General features: G+C 46.5%; 1 protein-coding gene across 1 annotated transcript in view; it reads left to right on the forward strand.

Moving 5' to 3' along the window:
* Positions 1 to 8,089: 8,089 nt before the first annotated feature.
* The window catches only part of DRD4 (dopamine receptor D4), a 44,423-nt gene continuing 29,505 nt past the window's right edge, over positions 8,090 to 23,007 (forward strand). Inside the window, exon 1 of the mRNA XM_090034923.1 lies at positions 8,090 to 8,754. Within this exon, the coding sequence (XP_089891049.1) occupies positions 8,497 to 8,754 (258 nt within the window). The 5' untranslated portion in view covers positions 8,090 to 8,496. The remainder of the gene's footprint in view (positions 8,755 to 23,007) is intronic.

A 23,007-nucleotide genomic window follows, 5' to 3' on the forward strand; every position in this document is an offset into this window, starting at 1 on the left:
TCTCCACACTGACTCCCAGCTCTCTTTCCTATGTGGTAACAGCTAATCTAGAGCCCATCAGAGTGTAGATATAGTTTGGGTTGTTTCCGCCCAGGTGCATCACTTTACGCTTATCTACATTGAATTTAGTTGCCCATTCACTCAATGGTGCCAGATTCGTCCATAGTTCTTCATAGTCCACTTTGGTCTTTACCACTTTGAATAATTTTGTGTCACCTGCAAATCTGGCCACCTCACTACTCACTCCCTTTTCCAAAACATTTATATACGTTATAGCAGCTTTAGGCCCAACACTGATCCTTGGGGGATCCCGCTGTTTACTTCTTTCCATTTGGAAAACTGACCTTTGATACTCACTCTTTTCTATCTTTAAGTTGATTTCTAATCCATGAATGGACGTTCTCTGTAGTCCCCTGCCTAATTTAGTTAAGAGTCTCTGATGGTGGAACTTGTCAAAGTCTTTTGAGAAGTCCAAATAGACGGTGACAACTGTTGCACCCTGTCCCTTGGCACCATGGGTGTCACAATACAGTGTCGTCACTGTGGCCCTGAACTTGTTTGATTTAAAATAGACACTAAGGCTGCTTGCAGATTAAAAAAACAAGCCCCCCCCCCACCATCCCTCCCCCCAAAAAAGTGCTATACCAGAAGAAGCAGTGCATTAGTTGGACCCAGCTCCACAGTGTCTGTATAGATCAGGTGCTTTAGTAGGGCTTTTTGCCACTTTTATCTAATAGCTGATTGAATCAGCTATTCAAGTGCCCAAAAAGCCCCACTAAAGCGCCCAATCTATATAAACATTCAGCAAGCTGGGTCCAACTAATGCACTGCTTCTTTTGAGCATGTGCTGGGCTCAACTCAGGGGTGTGCTGTGTTTAAAGCGCTGTTTTGTTTTTGTTTTTTTAAACTTCTGTAAGCAGTCTAAGTGTAGAGTTCATTTAAAAGGCAAAACTTCTGAGAATTTTCCTGTTTAATGGGGAATTGGCCAGTAATACTCTGTTCTTCATTTCCTCCTTGTCCTCTGTTCCTGCCCCAGGGAGCCTGCTTTTAATCTGCAGCCTGCCATTCTTAGCACCATTGTCTTTGAAGAGCTTGCGGTTCCTTGAGGAAGCAAAGTCAGAGAGACCACCTCACCACTCTGACCCTGAGCTGCCTGCTGCTAGAAAGTGCTTTGTGGGAACAAGGCACAGCCTTTCCGCCATGCAAAGGTGCTTCTCCAGGTGTCTGTGATTTATGAGCTGCTTTCTCCATGCTGGCCATCCTTCAGTAGCTTGCCAACTGGTGCCATTAAGCCCCATGGCAGTCCCTTGCCTCCTGGCTGGCTGGATGCCATCTCCTTGCTGTGGGTGTTTGGAGCCTGGCCCTGCATAGATCCAAGTCATATAACTGGGAACCAGACTTTTTGCTTATGGTAAGTTGGCACTGAAATTATAATGTTTCTGGTGATTGGTTCAGAAATGTACCAACAAAAAACAGGACAGGATGGATGATCCTACTGATACTCAGCAAATGTTTATTCTGTGCTGTGCTTTGCTTAGGACAAAGGTCTCTCAGCTTTGCCTAGCCTCTGAAATACTGTACTCAAAATGAAATTAAAAAAATGAGAGTGGGCTGTAAAGTCTTGACTGATGTCTGGACTATTCTATTGGTCTGATGATTGCAAACAAGTGAAGTATAAGTAGAAGGATGGTAAAATATATGCTGATTGATGTTCCATAACTTCAACCACCACATCCCTTCTAGTGAACTGGTAGTGGATAGCCCCCTGTCTTATGGGCTAGGTAAAGACAGACAAAATGTCTGAGGCTAAACAGATTCAGTCTTGCAGGTTAGTCTAAACTGCACAAATTAAATTGAAACAGAAGTGAAGAGACATTTGATTCAGGAAAAGCAGCCACATGCTTGCAGTAGCTCAGGCCACAAGTCGGGGGGTGATAAAGCAGGGCTCTTTGGCTGTATGTTCACTTCCTCTTCCTGCTGCCCCTGAGGTCTCTGGGATTTGCAGTCCAGAATTACAACAGCAGGACTCTACAGGGTTGCTCATTGCTTCCTCTTCCTGCTTCCAGGTGCCTCTGGGATTTGTAGTCCACAGTTGCAGCCAGCAGTAAATCTGAGCAGGTTAAAGGGTGTTTAACCCCCCTCCCTGATCCTAGACCCTAGGCAGAGTTTGCCTGGGAGGGCAGTTCCCCCTTCCCTTCCCTGTAAGCCAGCCCTCACTACTCCAGCTACGTAGGAAGCTAGGGCTGGAAAGCATGCTGGGGGACTGTGATTTAACTTGAACTAAGAAGGGGTCTAGGACAGAAACCAGTTTGACCCAAATCAGTTAAGTCTGATACTACATTCAACCAGATTTATCTTAAACCAGTTTCAGCCATTTTTAAACTGGTTTATGTGCACTGAGCTTCTGTTTTGTTATAGGTTTAAGCCAGTTTCTGATCACTTAAACTGGCTTATGTTTAACTTTTGTCCTCAGCCTAAATAAACAAACAAAAAAATCCCACTGTCCTGTCTCAAATGCTAAGAAAGGAGTCCCTTTTGCTCTGGCCCTGGCACAACAGTTTAGTCCCTCCTTGGAGTAAGCAGTTCCCTTCACACTTAGCTTCCTTCTTCCTTTCACTTATTCTTCTGTGGGGTAGGATATTCCCTGCTTACCCAGATGCCTTACAGCTAGGCTTTCTGAACAGGGCTGATTATTCCTCCTTAAAGGGACAAACTGCCCAGCTACAAGAAGTCTTTCACAACATCCATGAGACATGTCCTGAGCCTCCTTGATGTATTGTGGCATAACAGGAAATCAGAATCCTTTGCAAAGACAAATGTCAAAGCAGTAACAGCTTGTTTGAACCTGGTGGCCACCCCAGCATGTTCTCCGTGGAAGTTCATAAGCATTCACTGTCCATTGTTCAGACTTTCAGAATCAATCAAACCATTCCAGCATATTTCTGTGGTTTCTTAAAGAAAAAAACAAACAAGCAAATGGCTAGCAGGGATACAGCTCTCATCAATTCAAAAGGGACCATCCTGAGTGCTTGGGGTGACAGTTCCAAGAACAAAGGTCACTGTGTCAAGTGGGTGGTTGGGGGATTTTTGAAATACTAAAAGCTTGCTATGATTTTAGGGCAGTCGCTTTAGAAGTCAAAGGAATGCTCTCTCCTGTTCTTGAACAGAAGACACTTCTTTCATATTTTAAAGACACAAATACAAGTAGTACTGTTTCCTCCAGAGAGCTTGTTAACATATAACTGCACTGCATGATGGAAGGGTCCTTTTCTGTCATTTTCTGTAAAGAATCTACAGAAGTAGGAATAGACTATGCATTTCATTGCTGTTTCTGTTTTATCCTTGCACTGTAGTAATGCAGTCAGGGACCTATAATGTTAGACATTGTATATGCACACAGAAAAGATGGTTTCTTCCCAAATAGCCTACAATCTAAGACCCAGCATCTGAACCCAGTAGTCACCAGAGTCAAGGGAGCAGCACATACCTTTAAAACTTGGCACAGTGGGATGATTTATAAGATTTGTTGTCAACATGAGCAAGGGGTACAAAATCTAGTACAAACAAGTCCCTATAGCAAGCAGACGGGAGGGACATCTTCACAGAGAAGTTAATTCAGATTAAGGTATGGTGCAAGTTTAAAACAGAGTGGCTATTTTTCCAGTTTCTGTATTTACCCAGATACTGCATGTACCTTTCCCCAAAAATCAGACTTCCAAATTGAGGTGCATGTCTTAAGCAGGGAAGCTGATTTTCAGGACCAGAACGGAGTTACGCCAAACTAAAATAAACCAATTCAATAGCCTACAAACATGTAAAGTTTAACTATTTCACTTTACATTCTCACCTTTCATTCATTTGGATTGATTTTCCCAAGTGCTCCTGAGTAGACAAGCAAGAATCACAAATCATCAGCTGCTGGGCTATATTCTGAATTGTTTTAGGAAGGAAGAGTGAAGGAAAAGGGTGTTTCCAGAATCTTAACTGCTACAGCATGGGCTCAACATGGCAGGTGGAGGCACGGCCCACTCAGTATTAGTCTCTAGCTGCAACTACAGAATTGCGGATCTACAGCTTAGTGGCCCTAACAGGAATAAAACGAACTGTGTCCCTGAAGGATGCACTCTACCTCTCCCTCCTGGGCTAGGAGAGAAGCATAATCCACAGCAGCCATTATGTGCTTCAATTCTGGTGTTTTGTGGATATCAAGACATGGCTAAATGTTATGGCATATGAAGCCTTTTTTCCAGCTGGGATGCTAGAGGCACAACTATGAAAGAACACGGCTCTTCTTGCTGGTAGTAAGTGGACAGGAGAAGTGCATGCCCTGTGCAGTATATATCAGTCCTTTTTATTTGCTTAGTTAAAAATCTATTTGTGGCTACTGAAGATGTTTATAAAGGTGGAAAAGGATAAGACTGATGGGTAGGTGTAGTGCAGGCACTCACGTACATGCATCTGTTTTACATTCCCTGTCCATTGTACGTTCATCAAATATGAATCAAGATCAAGCAAGAATCCCTTTTGTCGAGCACTTTCATTCCATTGCTCCTAAACAGACAATAATAAGCAAAGAAACCTTGATGCTGACCTTCATACAAGATTTAGACATCACAAATCAGGCTTCATTACCAGGAAATCTGAAAAGCCCAATGCTTCAACAGAAATAACTTGAATTTATGAGTTACACATCATCCAAAGTCTAGACAATTATAGTGAAAGAGAATTTCATGTGTACCACCTTAAAACACTGATGTACTTTTCAAGGAGGATAAATCTTGCACATGAATGCAGCAGGCCATGGCTGCAAATTGGATTATTCAGCTTTTCCATGCTCAGTACTGTAAACCTTTGCTTTGCTTCTCCCAAAGAGAGATTTTTGTTCCACACATATCATTATCAAAGAAATGATTCTTTAATAACTGAAATCTGTGAGTAGCTGTAACCAAATGAGTTACTGGCAGCCTTCCTCCTCCCCCTGCAAAAGTATGAGGCACCAGCATCCCCCCAAATTTCAGACCTGAACTGCAGGATGGACAGTGACAGATTAAGAATCTCATCCAAAATCTGTTCAACTGATTTTGGATTGGGCCCTTCAAATCCACTTTCTGCTGTACCATTATGGCTAGAAAGGGGGGCTGGGAGCCACTGCTTTCCAGTGGTCCACAGCTTGAGCATCTTTCCCTGTTGTACTGTGAGGTACTGTACGTTATCATTAGGACTTTCAAGGAAATGGTATCAACTTTGAACCATGGTTTTAGTTATCATAGCAGGCAGGGTCCTATGGTGCCTGGCTGCACAGATGGAAGGATTCGGCAAAGTTATATTAATCTGTGCTATAATTTGGAAGACGTGTGGTACATGCACACTGCCAGGCTAAGACAGAAGCTTTGTGGCCCCAGTCAAATGAACCTTTCTAGCCCTTGTACCAGTGAAGAAAACCTTGAAAAGTACCTCAGGTGTAACCAGTGCAATGAAGTGTGTTTGCATCTGCAAACAGCCTGAGCTCTGAGCAGTTTTACTGGCCTCATGAATCTCAGCGATGGGCCTTATTGCACCATTCTGGATCACCCTATACTAGCAGAAAACTTGGAGAAGAATGCAAGGAACAGTACCACACACCTAAGCAGATGCTCACAGCTCCTGGGGTGGGTACTGGGCCCTTGGCCACATCAAAACTGGGGGCAGGAGTGGAGCTATAGCTACAGAACCCTAAATCACCTCGCCCTGTCTCTATATAGAGACTCTGCATGAAAACAACAGGATACAAAGGGTGACTTGTTTGGGGTGGCTTACCTTATACATCAGCCATTCTCAAGTCAAGGGCTCATTTCCCAAGTAAAGGGCTGCTGAGAAAGCCTTAGGACCACACCACAACAAACAACCCACAGTATACCCAAGGCTTGATTCTCAGCAGCCACAATTAGACACAACTCCATTCGTTTCAACAGATAAACCCATCTTATGTCCAACTGAAGTTTTGGCTCCAAACCACTTCCTTGTGTTGATTGTGGAGGGGAATCATGCTAACTTTTCACTCATGATGCCAATCAGTCACATTCTTCCAGTGGCTCTTTACGCTGTTGCTGTTCGTTGGTTTGGGTTTGGGGGTTTTTTTTAATTAGGAGTTTCAGATTTCAATGCAAACATTGTCTCTTTTCATTCCTCAGCAGTTCACAGAAGAGACAGGGATGCATTCCAATGTCAGGCTTCCTTGACCCTAGAAAGTCCCGGCTAATTAATGCAGATATTCCAATCAATTATTGCTAGACTCCAAGCCTGGCTAATCAAAGAGCGAAACAGCAGCAGTAGCAGAGCAAAAAATGCTGGCACATTGTCCTTCGGATTAAAAAACCTAATGAGTCCTAACAGTCTGGGAACTGGAGCACTATAGTCACCTGGAGATACATGGAAAGCTTGGGAAGGGAGCAGAGGTATCATTTACACCAGAATTATTATTTTTCTAGTCATTTTTCAGTGTCAGGTCTGTTAGCACAGGAACAGCCCAGAGTGACTTGAGCCTGAAGAAGGGTGTTTGTGTCCAAAAGCTTCCAAAGAACAATTTTTCCAACTATTTAGTTGGCCTAATAAAAAAAAAATCACATCTACCCAAACAACCTTATCTAGCGATGTCCCTAGTCCAAGATGGCTACAACCAAGAACCCTTTAGCCAGTGTGACACTGATCACTACCTGCCAGTCTTGTTGTGTGAGCGAGAAGGGTTTGGGCTCCACCTTGTCAGGGCTGAGGGCAGTCTTATGCAGAGTTTCGATTATGTTGTAGGGGATGCTTTGGAGAGAAATGATCCTGCCTCAGGAACAGGGTTGCATTAGATTTGTGGTTTTTTCATAGACTGTAAGGCTGGAAGGGACCTTGGAAGATCATCAAGTCCAGCCCCCCTGCACCAGGCAGGAAAGACAGCTGGGGTCAGGTAACCGCAGTGCAGTGAGGTGACTGTCCAGTCTCCTCTTGAAGATCCCCAGGACAGGCAATTGCGATTATACCATGTCTAGAGGGAGCCTATTCCACAGTCTGGACACCCTAGCTGTAAAGAAGTTTTTCCTAATGTTGAGCTAGAAATGGGCTTCTAGGAATTATTCTCAACCTTTTTTGTATCAGGACCCTTTGGTAAACATCAGTGGCCAGTCCTGACCCAGTGCCCCTCACTTCCAACCCACTGCCCCCTGCCCCCAGCCCCTAGTGTGCGGGGCGGGGGGGGGGTGGCTGTGTGTGGGGGGGTGGGGGGTAAGTAGCCCCAAGCAGGCCCTGGCAGACTGGAGCTCTGCCAGCCTGCAAGGGAAAAGCCACAATTCCCTATGTTTTTCTCCTTTAAAAGGAGAATGCATTCTTAAAGTTTGTTCGTGACCCTTTCATATATTCTTGCAACCCACTTTTGGGTTACAACTAGGGTGGCCATCATAGAGGACATTCTGGTTTTCTGTTACTCTGTCCTCTATTGATACGAAACCGAAAAATAGAGGACATAAAGGCATCAGGTTTCGTATCGATAGAGGACAGAGGACAACCAGACTGTCCTCTATGACACCCACCCTAGTTACAACCCATGGGTCATAAACGCCATGTGTCCCCGGAGGCTGTGGGGCACAGCCACGGTCCGCAGGTGGTGGTAGCAGTGGTGAGCAGGAAGCTCCTGCAGGCAGCTGTGGTGGTGGCAGTGGCAGGGTGGGGGTAAGCGCCAAGCAGCGGTTGGCGACCACCTGCAAACACTTGGCCGTGCCTGCAGCAATCAGGGAGTGCCCGCAGACACTGGCGGAGTCGGGGGTGAAGGGGGTGGCGAGTGGCGACTGTGCTTTTTGCAGGGGGCATACTGCCAAGCTCAGGGGGTCCACATGCCCCCCGCGGGCACCCCCTACGCGTTGCTAAGGGGAAAAACTGCACTAGATGCCTCCAGGAAGATCCCTCCCGCTCTTGACCCCCCTCCCCGCGGGGCCTGCATTATGACATCACAGCGCGGGGCTCGTGATGTCAGGAGCGGGAGAAGTTTGCCCCAGGTTTGTGTTTCTTAAAGGCGCCTCGCCTCCTTCTGGGGACAACTTCTCCCGGAGACGCGCGCCGCTCCCGCCTCGAAAACCGCCCTGCGGCCAGGGCGAGTAACTCAGGGGGAGAGTCTCGGGCCGAGGGGAGCGCGGGGCCCACGTGGCTGAGGGCCTGAAGCCCCACCCCGCTTGAGCGGCTCTTCGCGAGACGCCCGCCCCGCCCCGCCCCGTCCCGGCGGGAGCTGCCCCCTCAGCGGCTCGGCGGGAAGGGGCGCCGGCAGCGAGCGGAGGCTGCTCTGCGGCCGCGGGGCTGGTGCCGGGTGCCCGCATCCCGCCCGGCCCTGCAGGCACCATGGCGGGGTGTGAGCCCGAGCCCTAAAGCGAGGGAAGCCCCCCCCACACCCTTCCCCTCCATGAGGGGCCCCTGGAAGGAGCTGCAGGGAGCCCCCTAAAGGAGCCAGGGGCTGGGGGTGCCAAGGTGCCCCCCGAGCCCCCAGCCATGCAGAGCAATGGCACGGAGGAGGACCTGTCCAATGCCACGGTGCAGGTGCCGGGCGGGCAGCCCGGGCACAACGTGGCTGCCCTGGTGCTGGGCATCCTCCTCATCCTCTTCATCATCTGCGGGAACCTGCTGGTTTGCCTCAGCGTCTGCATGGAGCGGGCGCTGAAGACCACCACCAACTACTTCATCGTCAGCCTGGCCGTGGCCGACCTGCTGCTGGCCATCCTGGTTCTGCCCCTCTATGTCTACTCGGAGGTAAGCTGGGGTCACTAGGGCTGGTTGGGCATGAGGCTTGTGGTCTTCATCTCGTGCAGCTGGGTTCCCTCTGAGATGCCAGCCGGCTTCCTGGCAAGAGCCCGGAGCCGGCTCGTGGGTGTTGGTGCAAGAGCCAGGGGCTCTTGGGGCTAGTGTTGTGGCTCTCAGCCTGTTGAGACCCCATGTACTTTTTGGTCGACTCGAGGCACTCTGTGGAAAATGCCAGCTCTGAGCTTTCACTCGCTTCCTTGCTGGGGGTGGGAATGAGAGAGTGATTCTCCTGTGGCAGAGGCTCCAGATAGCCCACAGCAGGCAAGAGCATTCGTGACCCTGTGAATTCCCGTTCAAAATCTCTGGGTTTTGTTTGTGAATCATATGGAGGTGCTTGTGGATTTAACAGTGCTACTATGCAACACCCTTAAAAGAATCTCGCAGCGCCCCAGAGTTGAGAATTGTCCATCTGGTGTATAACACCCAGATACTGGAGACCTCTGGAGCAGGGAGGTCCTGCTGGCAACCCAGCCAAAAGCGCTGTCTGACAGTGGCTAGACCGCATCCCCTGTGTGACCAGAGCCAGAGAGGAGTTAGTGTGGAATAGACCGAAAGGCAGAACTGTATGCGTCAGACCTCTTGGATACGAGACAGGCATCCTCCAAGTATGGTCCTGTCTCAGCAGCGTGATAAGGAGTAAAAGAGCCCCATAGTTACAAAGTTAACTAACATAAACAAGAAGGACTGGTTGGGAACAGAGGGGATTTTTGTCAGCTTTGGAGGAATGAATAGAAAGTGGTATGATACTGTCAGCTCAGGGATCCAGAGGACCTCCAGGCTGGTGGAAAGACTATAGCACTGGCTTCAGTGGGCTCAGAAAGCAAACTCAGCGAACAGCTCTCTGGATGCATTCCTGCTGGGGGGAGGGAGAGGCATTCTTCTGCACTATATCTTGCAGTCCACCATAAGCTGATCAGTATCTCGGGGATAAGAAAAGCAGTTTATGAAAGAAATAAGGTCATTCCATGGCAATGAAAATCCTGTTTTGGGATGGAGGCACATGGATTTTTTTTCTTTACCTTTCCCTTAAACTCACTGCTGTAAAAGCGGTGTCCGGGTCTGTTTACTCTCCATGATTTCTTCTGAATAGGGAAACCGTGCTGGCATAAATTCCTTGATAAGTGGTGGCTCCCTGTGTGTTCTCTCTCTCTCTCTGTTGCTTATAAGCCCTGTCCAAAGCATGTGGAAGTCAATGGAAAGAGTCCATGACTTCAGTGGGTTTGGGATTAGGTCCTATGTTACCTTTTAAAATGCTCAAGGTCCAATGGAAAAGCAGCGAGTCTAATGGCTGGAACAAGGGACCAGGTTTCAGAATGTAGGTCCGGTTTGGAGCTCTGACTCGCAGAGCTACCTTGGTCATGTTGTTCTAGCCTCCATTTCCCCAGGCATATAATGGCTATAATGTATTTTATCTTGCTGAAACCCAATAGATGGGTTTCAGGAGCACTGACTTTGCCTTGGAGATCCTATGATGAAGACCACTGCAGAGAACTACTGAAACAGGACAGGAGTATCATTATTTCTTTCTGCTGTATACAGCACCTGTCCTCTGAGGATCAAGAAGCTTTCAGCACTGTAATTAAACCTGGGGTGTGGGAGGACATACAATTCCCCTCTTGCAGACAGATTACCTGTAGAACGGGGATTAAGACCAAAAGGTCTGTCAGGTTCAAATAGCCCTGTGAGTCTCCATCTAGGGGGCTCAAGTAGGAACAAAACAGTGCTTCCAAATATCAAATTCAGTTGAGCCAAAGTTGTTTGAGAGCCAGTAAGTAGCTTGGCAGCCCCCAGCTTGGAGGCAAAGCCAGAAAGCATGGGATGTGTTGCTCAAGGATCTATCCCCTTTCTTTTTATCTCCCTCATTCAATTGGTGGAAGTTCAGCTGATGGATACAGTGCACAGAGTAAGGACAGGAGTGTGTAGGCTAATTTAAGAGAGTAAGGGTCTATTGGGACAGAGGTGGGGCTAAAAGATGTGGGCAGGTTTGGGGTTCATATACTGGTGTATCAGGCTATAGTAAGCTAGGACAGCACCAGTGGAGAGAGGCTACAGCCCAGAACCTGAGCAAGTTGGATCTGTATGTGATTGAGTAAATTTGGGGAAGTCGGTAGAAGACCCCAGAGGCCAAGATGCAGTATTTGGGGTTCTTTTACTTGCCTGGCTAGATCCATGGACCCCTGGGAACCTGCTGTGACCATCTGATGCGCATGTTCCTTCAGGAGGGCAGGATCAATGGTAAAAGTGTCCTAAAGTTTTGTGTTGAGCACAAGGGGGGGGCAGTAGAGAGATCTACTTGATGACGCCTTGTGCACTGCTTCCCAGCCAGCCTCTTCATGGCCTTGCTTGTTTTTACAAGTGTTGATTGAGACCTTGTAACAGAGTGGAACAGCATCCAAGATTCATCATCAGAAGTCACTCAAAGCCCAAATGTTCAGAGTTAGGTAAGTGACAACCTCCCCATTTTTTTCCAGGTGCCTAAATATTACTGAGGGTCTGGGCCTTAAGCTGCTAAGCTTCATTGAAAGTCAGAGGGACTTTGGTTGGGAAGCACCAAAGTCACTTTAGAAAATGAGGCTTAAGTTCTGGGCACAGGGAAAAGTTACTACAAGGCAACCTAGGCTGTGAATGTGGTGTCAGCTACTCTGTGGTAACTGCCAGTATTTAGGCCTCCTCTCTATACCCCCCCCCCCCGGGATGACGGTGATGTAGCCTGTCCCTAAGCAAAAGCTGTGAGGTAAGATGGTATATATGGATGGTTACATTATGGCAAAGTTGACCTGCTATATCCCACCCCTTGCTGGATAGGTGGATCCTTGCGTGTGCGTGTGTATGTGTGTGCCTCAAACTGCAGACCCACAGAGACGTAAAGCTTGACCTTAAGCCCACAGCAACTTGCACTGTGGCACCTGTGCCCAAGTAGCTCAAAGGTAGTCATATAAGAGTCAAACAAACGAAGCCCTGATTTGGGCTGAACATGCTTCAGGAGCTATGTTGCATCACAGGTTTGAAGTGTTTTTAGTTTATGAGCATTGTCTGTGGCCACCGCTTTTGCAAGGATGACCAGGCTGCTACCTAAAATGCAGGGCCACAGTGACAGTCTGGGATGCAGTGCTTGGGCACTGGAGCTCCTCTAGCAAAGGATGCTGAATGGGGATGGAGGAAGCATAAGCATCAGGCTGGTCAGAAACCTTCCGATAAAATGTTTAGTTGGAAAATGCTGGTTCGCTGAGCCTGCAAAGTTTCAAACCAAGCCTCTATGGCCTGGTGTAATTTTGCTATGTGTTAAGCAAGGGATTCTCCACCTGCCTCAGGGTAAGGCACTGGAAGCTGCAGGGGCTGTGTCCCTGGGACAGATGCACCAGGTGTTGGAAGCTGTGTGTTTCCTGGATTTGAACCTTGTACCTGTGTGGTTCTCCCTCAGAGCTAAAGGTCCTCAATGATTATTCCTGCTGTGTTCTGGCTATGTTGGCAGCACTACAGAGACAATGCAGTCAGTCTTTTCTGCAGTCCAAAAAATGTCATGCAGCCACTCTTGGACCAGTGCATCATGTTCACTGTTACCTTAGACCTGCTTTCTCTTGCTGGCAGGAGGTAGGTAGATCCACCCTGGGAGTCCCCTGCAGCTGCTGGGCAAAATTGACCCTTTTTGTCAGTTCCTCAGCTGCTATTAACAGTGAAGTTAAAAAGACCTTCAATTTTGGTAGAAGCTGCAGGGGCTGGGGAGTTTCCAGTTTGCTGGAAATTAAAGGAAAAAAAGATAAGTTTGGGGTTCAGTTTGCATTGAAACAATTCAGAGAGCTGAACTGAACCAGAAACCCTGCCTTTCAGGAAGCTGTGCCAAGTACCGTTTTGCCTAGGAAATATCCCTATTCCATAAGTAGCATGGCTGCCTGGGGCATAAAGATGGTGCTCACAGCTTGTGCCTTTGGTTCTGTAATTTGTTACTGTTACCCACTGAATTCATTTGGTTTGCAGCCAGAATTGTTGGCTGCTGCTTCAGGCTGGCAAGAAGAGTTCATGAGGGATCACTCATCCATTCATTCTTATGAGTGAGCTGTCACTTCAGCAGTGATGTAGTCTTTTTCTGGGGCTTCGTAGCTGGGATTCCTTTTCCTCCTTCAGAGTGATGCTATAACCATGATAATACAGGAATTATTTGAGAGGCAAGGATTTTTGTGAGGGATATCTTTTATTGGGCCAACTTCACGGTTGGAATCGACTTAGACAAGCTTTTGAATGTGAAACATTCTTCATCAGGTCTGAAGGAAGATGCAGGCACAGAAGTGATTAAAAATAGCGTTGAGGGCTGTGAAATTAGAAAGAGAGAGAGATTCCCAGGAGTAGCAGACAGAGAATTAACAGAAGAGAAGAACCTAACTACTGGGAAGTCATTGCCTATCAAAAGGGAAGAGGGTCATTCTCACCTGTAGGGTGAAGAAAGTGTTTCAGGAATCAAGTAGATTGTAGCATGCCATAAAATCAATATCATTGTTCAGTCGCTGGTTCTTGGCGTCCAACCAGCTTGTTAATTTCTGTTCCCAAGATAGCTTTTTGGTGCAATCTTTGTTGCAGGAGATGTTCAAGAAGAGGTGGGACAGGCATTGGTCCAGGATGAATTAGGTGTATCTATGACTATGTTCTACTGGCAGTATTTCCCAAGTTTTCCGAGGCTTTACTGGTTGCTACATAGAGCTGGGAGGGAATTTTTCCCTCTCCTGTTGTTTTTTTTGGGATGGGGGTGGGTTAAGCCTTCCTCAGAACCAAGGTGTTAGCTGCAGCCAAGGCTGGGGATTGTGACTGGGGTGTACCAATGCCCCTGCTGGGACTTAAATCTGGAGGTTCCTGGCTAGAAGGTCTTGCCCCTTTGCTCAGAGGGCTGAGGCACATGACTTGTGAGGAGCAGCTCAGGGAACTGGGCTTATTTAGTCTGGAGAAGAGAAGATTGAGAGGGGATTTACTAGCAGCCTTCAACTACTTGAAAGGTGGTTCCAAAGAGGATGGAGCTAGAGCAGGGGCAGGCAATTATTTCAGGCAGAGGGCCACTTATTGAGTTTTGGCAAGCTATTGAGGGCCACATGACAGGTAGCCAGGGGCAGATAAATATAAATTTTCTAAATTTTTTAGGGGCCACACAGGCCACATAGAATGGCTTGGCGCGCCGCATTTTGCCCACCCCTGAGCTAGACTGTTCTCAGTGATGGCAGATGATAGGACAAGGAGCAATAGTCTCAAGTTGCAGCAAGAATGCTTTAAGTTGTATATTAGGAAAAACTTTCTCATGAGGAGGGTAGTAAAGCACTGGTACAGGCTACCTAGAGAGGTTGTGGAGTCTCCATCCTTGGCAGTTTTTAAGATCTGGCTAAACAAAGCCTTGGCTGGGATAATTGATTTGGGGATGGTCCTGCTTTGAACAGAGGGCTGGACTAGACCTTCTGAGGTCCCTTCCAACCCTAATTTTCTATGATTCTGTGATCAGTGTAGAAAGCTGGGGGAGTGCGCAAAATCCCATCCAGTCTGAAGGAAGCATCTGGCACTGGGTGCAGCTCAACACAAAGCAGCTTTCCAGAGGGTGGAAGCAAACCAAAGAAGTCTAAAGCAGCATGCTGTACATTTGGATTCCAACTTGGACAACATATACATCTGTGAAACTTGTAACAAACTGTGTTGCTCTTGAATCAGGCTTGTCAACCACAAACAGATTCATCAGGCATCTGACTATAGACCTCTTACATGTACACCATGATCTAGGGGATTGATGGTTGCATACTTTATGGTGCCTCACATGCAGAGCATGACCTTGTCCACATACAGACTTTCTGCTGTTTAATTCATTGATTTAAGAATAGGCTTGCATTGAACTATGAAATGGGTGCAACATGCAATATGGATTAGCCTGATTATTCTAACATCCACAAGTCAACGCAGCTTGTGTGTAGTTGTGGGTGGTATTCTGCTGAGATTCAATCTGTGGGATGGAGTAAGGGGAGAGAAGAGAATGTGTGAATGGTGCTTGGGCTGTTGCCTCTTCTTTACTGCCTGATTTTATATCTTCCCTATGTCAGTCCTCATCAACTCAAATGGTCTCAGTAAAGAACTGGATCCAGTTCTGCTCTCAGTTCCACTGGAGTACAGCTAAAGTTAAATTTGTAACTCTGGATTTAGACTAGCATTGTCAACTATGGTGTAGCCCCTCTGCCAAGTGGGATTGTCAAATCTAAGCATCCCAAACTTTGGAGAGCCACATTTTGGATCTGAATTCTCAGCTGGGACACTTCACTTGCTACAGAAAATACCTTGCTGGTCCATCTCTCTTTCACTGAGGATGCCAGAGTGAGAACTCTGTGATGATCACTGTCTGTTTTGAAAAAAATACAGTAGCTGCCTCTCATCTCCAGGCTGAATCCTATTATTATTTAATGTGTGATAACACTAGCACACAATCATTTGAATCGAGGTGCTGCCTGCAGCCCAAATAATGACACCCAAGTTAATCACTTAAGTTATTTTTAATATGGCCTTTATATTTTATACCACCCATAAATACCTAAGAAGTAAGAGTAAACATACCAGTGGGCTGGCTGAGAGACAGCTGTGCTTAGAGGCTTTATACCTTTTGGCAGGAGTTTGCAGATTCCCTGATCAGTCTGTAGTCTTGTCTTGCAAGACAGAAACCTGTTACTTCATGTTTTAAAAGGTCTCCTTACTAAGTGAGTTCCTGCATAGCATAGTTGATTTTCTTTTTTTTTTTTTTTTTTCCCCCAGAAGGAAATTCAGAGGCATTTGAAGTTAGTTGCAGCACTCAATTTCCGTAGATGTTAATTGGGCCAGGACCTCACCCACTGCTTGTATAACTTTTTTCTTTTGCCTTTTCGCTCTAAGATATTCAGGGCAGTGATTCTCTTCTGCTATGTGTGTATACAGTGCTGAGAGCAATGGGGCTTTGCTCTAATTTGTACCTTAGCTTGAGCACAATAGAAGGAAACTTAACTAGACCAACTGAGGTGGTCTGCGGTTCTCTCTCTCAGAGGTAACTTTCTTTATAACAAATAAAAGTTTCACTAGCCATAAAGAATCATGGAATGGCATTTCTCTCACTATCTGAAATGGAGCAAACTTCAAAACCACACCCTCAGGAAAGGAAAGTGTGTAAGATCCATTTCAAGATATCTGTAGCATATGAGGGACCAGTGGTCAGGACTCTTAATGTCTTAATGATTTTGGTGAAAACTGAAGTGGGGCAGGGGAAACATTTACAATCTTTCCTTTACAGGACTGCACTGAGGATGGAGACAGACTGGGCTGCTTCAGTTGTTGGGGCTCCCATGGGCAATGGCTGTGAGATCATGCATTACAGAGCATTTCAAAGTGATGTCACAGTGGTGAGAGATGAGGTTAGGTAGTCACATGTCTGGGGACTGTCCCAGTTGGCTCAGTGTTTTAGAGGGAGCAGCACTACTGGAGGAGCTGGAGGAGACCATTCTGTCAGTAAGGCTAAGTACAGACAGTCAAAACACCTGAGGCTGAATCGATTCAATCTATGCAGCTTAGGCTAACCTGCAAAGATGGAATCGATAAGTGAACAGAGATTCACTTTTGATTCCAGAAATGCAGCCACATGCCTGGAGTAGCTTAGGCCAGAAGCTGGGGTGGGGGTGGGGCGGGGTGCAAGAGCTAGAGCATGCCTCCCTGCTTGGCTAGAGCAGACAGCTTAGGCCAAGGTCAGCCCACCCATCCTGCAAGGTTGGAGGTGCAAAGCATCCTGGGATGCTAGGGGACTGTGAATTAACTTTAATCTGGAAAGAAGTTCAACAACACGATATAACCTCTGCAGGAGAAGGCTGAGAGGTGATCTTGCGGCTGCCTACAAATTCATTAGGGGGGCGCAGCAAGGTATTAGAGATGCCCTGTTCACCAGGGCTTCTTTTGGGGTAACAAGGAAAAATGGTCACAAGCTGACAGAGAGCAGGTTTAGGCTAGACATCAGGAAAAACTTCTTCACAGTGAGGGTGGCCAAAATTTGGAATGGGCTTCCAAAGGAGGTGGTGCTCTCCCCTGCCCTGGGGGTCTTTAAAAGAAGGCTGGATAGGCATCAGGCTGGGGTCATCTTACCCTGGCACTCTTTCCTGCCCAGGCAGGGGTTCAGACTCTGATCTTGTTGGTCCCTTCCTACCCTAGCATCTATGAATCTATGAACCTAAATCAGTTCAATCTGATACTACACCCAGGTTTATCTTAAACTGGTTTCAGCTATATTGAAAGCAGTTTATGTGCACTGAGCTTCTGTTGTGTTACAGATTTGAAGTGGTTTCTGGTCATTTATACTGGTTCACGTGTAATGTCTGTCCCTAGCCCAAGAGTCTGAGCCAGATTCATAGGAGCAGCTGAGCAGACTAATGCTGGTTTGGTTGAATGAAGTGAGTAGCAGCCACCTGTGCCCCTCTTCTAATATGGATGGGAGAGCAGTATCCTGGAGTAGGGAGGGAAAGAAAGAAATTCTCTGCCTGGCAGGAGGAAGGATATGTATAAAAAGAACATAAAATGCTTCTACTACAAAATCTTAGTTTAAAACAGGGCCAACTATTTCCATCACCATGGCATACTCATATGGGTATTCTTGATTAGATCCAGGGAGCAAAACATAAAATTCAGGCATAACTTTGTGATCTCTACAAAGGCTCCATGACAAGAAAAACACTCAGTTGGAAATTTGTGTGCATGGAAGGCAATTGTGTGAGAATGAGCAGGGTGATATGACTGCTGGCAGTATCGAAACTGTGTCTGCTGTAAGCTATGACTATGATCTGGTCAGCAAGCTGGCCAGAAGCATTGCCCATATAGGGCTGTGTGAAATGATACCATTCCGTTTTGCCTTGAGTTTCGACGGTTCCTTTTCAAATTTCATTTCAATTTGAAACAGCCGTTCCGTTCCGTCGAAACAGAGGCTATTTCAATGGTGTTTCACCAGGGATGAGGAGTCCCCTGCCGGATCTTGCGCCAGGGATGGGAAGTCAGCCCAGCTGGACTGACTTCCCATCCTCAGCACTATGGTCGAAACGTTTCGACTAGCCTCATTTTTGTTTTGAGGCTATTTCGACGGCCTTTATTTCACTTCAGTTTTGGTGTTTCAACCTCAAAGTGAGTTGAAACAGTGTCAAAACGAAACAGCCAGAGAAATTTCGCACAGCCCTATTGCCCAATTAGATGAAATACAATTGCCTTCGATGACTAGATCATATTTAGTCATAGCAGCAGCATACTGCAAAACTGCTGGCAGGCTATAGTCTTTGCAGAGAATTTCATTGCGGCTTTTTTATGGAAAACCTGAAAAGCTTTTATATGCCCAATTTGCAAGCACACAGGGCTCAAGCTGCATTAGCCATGAGATGCTCACCTTCTGCCTCAGGCTGATTTTAGTTGTTTTGGTTATGGCCATTGAGCTGTTTCTTGGGATGAGATGAGGACAAATTACCTTGTTCTGAGGAGTGGCTAACCTGTTTAACTGAAACTAAATTAAAAAAAAAAACTGGGCAGATCCCTGGCAATATGGGCTGTGGAATCTCCTTCATAGGAAGTAATCCAGCCTCCTCCTTGGAGGTCTGACACAGCCTGCATCTAAGCAGGAAATTGAACCAAATGATCTTTGAGGTCCCTTCCAAGCCCACATGGGAGCTATCTCTGCTCAGCTGCAGCTAATTGTAGCCACAGCAGAACAGAGCCCAGCAAGGGTTTGCCGCCTAGGTATTCGCCCATCTTCTCAGGCAGGTTGTCCAGTGAGTGCTGTCTCAGTGCCACAATAGCAGTACCCAGTGTGGCTTGAACATGTCTCCAGGACCTGCAGTCACACAGCAGCAATGTCAGTGCAGGCACATCCAAAGTTTGGAAGTTAGGCCCAACTAGCACAGACAAGTGGAGTTCCCCGCTGTAACTCATGGCACTTTGCAGGAAGCGCCCTGACTTACAGCAATTCCCCTCCCGCCTGCCAATTCCCTTCTGCCCCCAACCCAACAGACATTTGCTGTTGGGTCCAGGAGGTTGGAGGATCCAGCTGGAGTTTAGAGCAGCTGCAAGTCTGCAGCTGCTCTCCCCTCCTAGCCCTGGTGCTATCTTTAGAATGGGAGGTGGGGGAAGGGACTAGAGGGAGGTTGTTCTGGGCATTGCCCAGGTGATGCTGAAGGGTGGGGTAGGTAAATTGGAGGCCCCCCCCACCTTGTGGGAGGGGGACTCCAATTCATCTGCCCCACGCTTCAATGCTGCCTGGACAACCCCCAGAACAAGCTCCTTCTGCTCCTTTTCCCTCTCCCATTCTGAAAGCATCACGGGGAGCAGAGCTAAGCTGTCAGCCCAGCCCTGGTCCCTGTACACACCTGACACAAGTCAAAGTGCAGCGCCTTCATCTGAAGTGTCATATAATGAGGGTTCAGATTGTTGTGGGGTTGGGCCCTTTTAATCTGTAGCCATGCATTTGTGTTCACTCATGGCTGTAAAGTGCTTTCAGGAGCCATACTGGGCAAAAATTGTCACTCCTGCCTGTCCCTAGAGTCTTGTCACAGACAGTATCAGGTAACCTAACCTTGTATCAGGTAACCTAACCTAAATAGACAAGAGACAAAGCTTTGGAGAAAGGAAGCATTCCCTGTTCGGTAGATATGTTGCACTGAAGAGTGAGGGCCTTTGTGGCAGACTTTGTCTATGCCTGGAGAAGGTTGTTTGTGCCTGAAAGCTTCTGAAGAACAATTTTTCCAACTATTGAGTTGGTCTAATAAAATATATCACATTTACACAAAGAACACTGTCTGCCTTTATGGCAGTGCTAAACACTGAACCCAACTCCCCTGAGGCTCAGAGGCTCAATCCGTTTTTGCCATGGACCAGCCTGTGGGCCCAGTACAAATTGTCCCATAGTTTGGCCTATAAACACCTCTTCCATTCTGTTTGCATTGCGTGTCACATGCTGCTAAAACTGTTCTCTTTCCTCATTACTTTTCAAGCTTACTTGCTTAAGCAGCAGGAGTCAACTCTTGAGACTTTAATGAAGAGCACTCTGCAGTTAATTGACCTGTGAGGTTGCTAACGTAAATCTTATGTAAATCATAATGTTGTGATTTAAGCTCTGTCTTGCAGTCTACCAGAGCTAAAAGCCATACACTGAAAGAAATCTGGGGCATACCCATTCCCCAATGAGATGCACGCATCCATTTCTTGCTGTAATGGATCACACATTCATAGAATCATATAATCGTAGAAAATTAGGTTTGGAAGAGCCCTCAGGAGGTCTAGTGCAACCCCCTGCTCAAAGCAGGACAATGCCCAACTAAACCATTCCCACCAGGGCTTTGTTGCAAAAATGGGCACAATACTTCAGGTGTAGCCTCACCAGTGCTGAATAGAGAGGAATAATCACTTCCCTCAATCTTCTGGCAACACTCTTACCCGTGCAACCCAGTATGCTGCTAGCCTTCTTGGCAACAAGGACACACTTGTTGACTCCTATCTAGTTTATTGTCCACTGTAACCCCCAGGTCCTTTTCTGCAGAGCTGCTGCTTAGCCAGTTGGTCTCAAGCCTGTCGGTGCATGGGATTGTTCCATCTCAAGTGCAGGACTTTGTACTTGTCCTTCTTGAACTTCATGAAATTTCTTTTGGCCCAGTCCTCCAATTTGTCTAGGTCACTGAAACTTAGCACTACCCTCCAGCATACCTACTACTCCCCACAGGTTGGTGTCATCTGTGAACTTGCTGAGGTTCCAGTCCTCACTGAGAGTGAAATGTAAGCTTAATATTACTTAATATTAATAATATCCCGTACTTTAAGGCCAGGAAGTTAATGCAAGGGAGAATCACTTTTTAGACATGTTTACGTTTAATCCTTTAGGAGCGCTAGCTATGGTTGTGCCTAGGAGTGGATGAGCAGCTGGAGTGCAGGGGAAGTGGGCAGAGGTGTGTAGGAGAGAAGTTTTTACTGTATATATTACTGCTGACAAGAAGGGGGAGGTACACTACGAGTACACCCACAGGTGTTGTGTGTGTACATATGCCTGTCAGCACTTGTCTAGCACTTATCTAGAATAGAAACATGATTTGTGCATTGGAATGTTTGCTGGCATGTTTCAGTGAATCCATTTTTAAACATTGCTTTATCACAATGAAAGGGGCGATAAGAAGCTAGTTGTGGTTAACCACATGGGCAGACTATGTTTGAAGGTGTTACTACTTGTAATATGCTCAGTGCCTAATATCTGCAGTCCTTGCACAGATCCAGCTCCCACTGACTCTGACAGGACTTGGGCCTCTAAGGGCTAAAGACTGTCAGGAGGAAGAACCCCAGAGCTTCAGTGGTATCCTGCTTTCACTGTTGGGCATGTAGGATTCTCCACCCCATGCAGCCAGCTGGGAGCAAAGCCACATGAACAGGGGGAGGACTATTCACATGGTGCTCAACAGTAGAGGAAGCAATGCTACAGCCGCTATGTGAAGGGAGGCAGAGAAGTGTCATGGCACCTAGTCAGGGCCAGCAGCACTGACAGCAGGCAAGGGAAATAGCTAAGGACTTGGAGCATTGTGAACATAATGGAGGCTCTCTATCATATCAGTAGGCTCAGCATTGCCTTATTTGATCAAATCTGCAGCTGGAGATGGATGAAGCCATGAAGAGACTCTTGCTCTTCAGCTCCTTGTCCATCCCAGCCTGGACGCTAAAATACCCATGGTATTTGAAGGCTCAAGTGGAGGGGCTGCAGTGGCTTTCTGAGGATCAGAGGACACAAAATTTAGGACCTCACCCCTGCTTAATGAATGAGTTGCAGTAAATAGGAGTCTTGCCTGTTGACTAGATTATGGGCAGAGTTGACTATATGAAACTTCAGTGTCATGTAGCATCCTGTGCACCCTTGTCTGCAATAGCCAGGATGCAGTTCTTATTAGCACCTTTCTTAATCTACAGCAAATGACCCTGCTTTGAAACAGAGCTGAACCAAGAATTTAGGTTGGGAAAATATTGATGTGGCTTGGTTACATAAACATCTTTGTCATTTACCTGTTTGGAATTGATTAAGAAAGAAAGAACCAGATTTTCAGCTGATCTGCTTGTTTAAATAGAGAGCCTTTGGGTTTTAGTTACCTAAAGGTGAGACTAGTGTGGTTTGGGGGGGAAAAAACGGGTATTGATATTTTCTCGTTTTCAATTAGAAAAAATAAAGAAAGGTTGATGGAACTAAGTTGCTTTCAAGAACTATTTAAAGGAAGCCTGAGCCAGTTAAGATTTCTAAAGCTTTTTACTGTGTGCACCTTGATGGGCTGACTAATCTCTTCCAACCTAGCATAATCAGCTAGCAGCTAATCACATGACCCAGTGAAGCCAGTTGGCCCTGTGTTAATCCAAAGTCAATCAAGCATCAGCGTCATTAGCTAATTCAGACGGGGTGACACTGTATGGCAACATGTCCTCCTTAAATGTTGCCATTTCCACTTAGAAAACTAAGGGAATGACTACTTAGGAGTGACTCTGCTTTCTTCTTTTCCTCTTCATCTTTTGTTGGAGAATAGAGTGGAACATGACCTAACCCCTCTCCACACTGATATTTAAAAAAAAAGTGATTCTGTTTGTTTGTTTGTTTGTTTGTTTGTTTGTTTGTTTGTTTGTTTAAATGGGTGCCTGCATTAAAACAGCCTGATTTTTCAGAAAATGCTGAACCTCTGCCCTCTGAGAATGAGGGCCCTTTACATTGGAGCAACAAAATGAAGACTGTGCCCATAAAAAAACAAAATGAAACACGAAGTTCTGAAAATCGTGGCTCCAGATCTTGACTTACTGTCTCTATAATAGAACCACACCCTCCAGGAGCTGAAAGCACTCGAAATTGCCTCTAAATTCAGCTCCCAGTTCTCAAAGATTGAGCCCATTCTAGAGAGGATTTCAAATGGTGAATGCTGGTCTGGGTCTAGATCCAGTTTGATCACATTTCTATTAAGGGTGTTCTGTGTGAAATAGCAGAACAGTTTTCCAGGACTCTGCCGCCTCCTGCTCCTCTGCTGAAATCCTAATTTTGCATGTGACCTCATAACTAGCAGATATTATTCCTTGCATGGCTCCCCTCCCTCCACTGAGTAGGATGCATATGGGAATGATCCTAGGTGGAGAACAAGCTCAAGTTTGCAAAGGGTTTGGTGGAAACCAAAAAATATTCACTAAATACAAAGCACTGAT

Source organism: Crocodylus siamensis, chromosome 2, assembly GCF_052110815.1.
Source record: "Crocodylus siamensis isolate JL-2025a chromosome 2, ASM5211081v1, whole genome shotgun sequence".
Classification (NCBI taxonomy): Eukaryota; Metazoa; Chordata; order Crocodylia; family Crocodylidae; genus Crocodylus; species Crocodylus siamensis.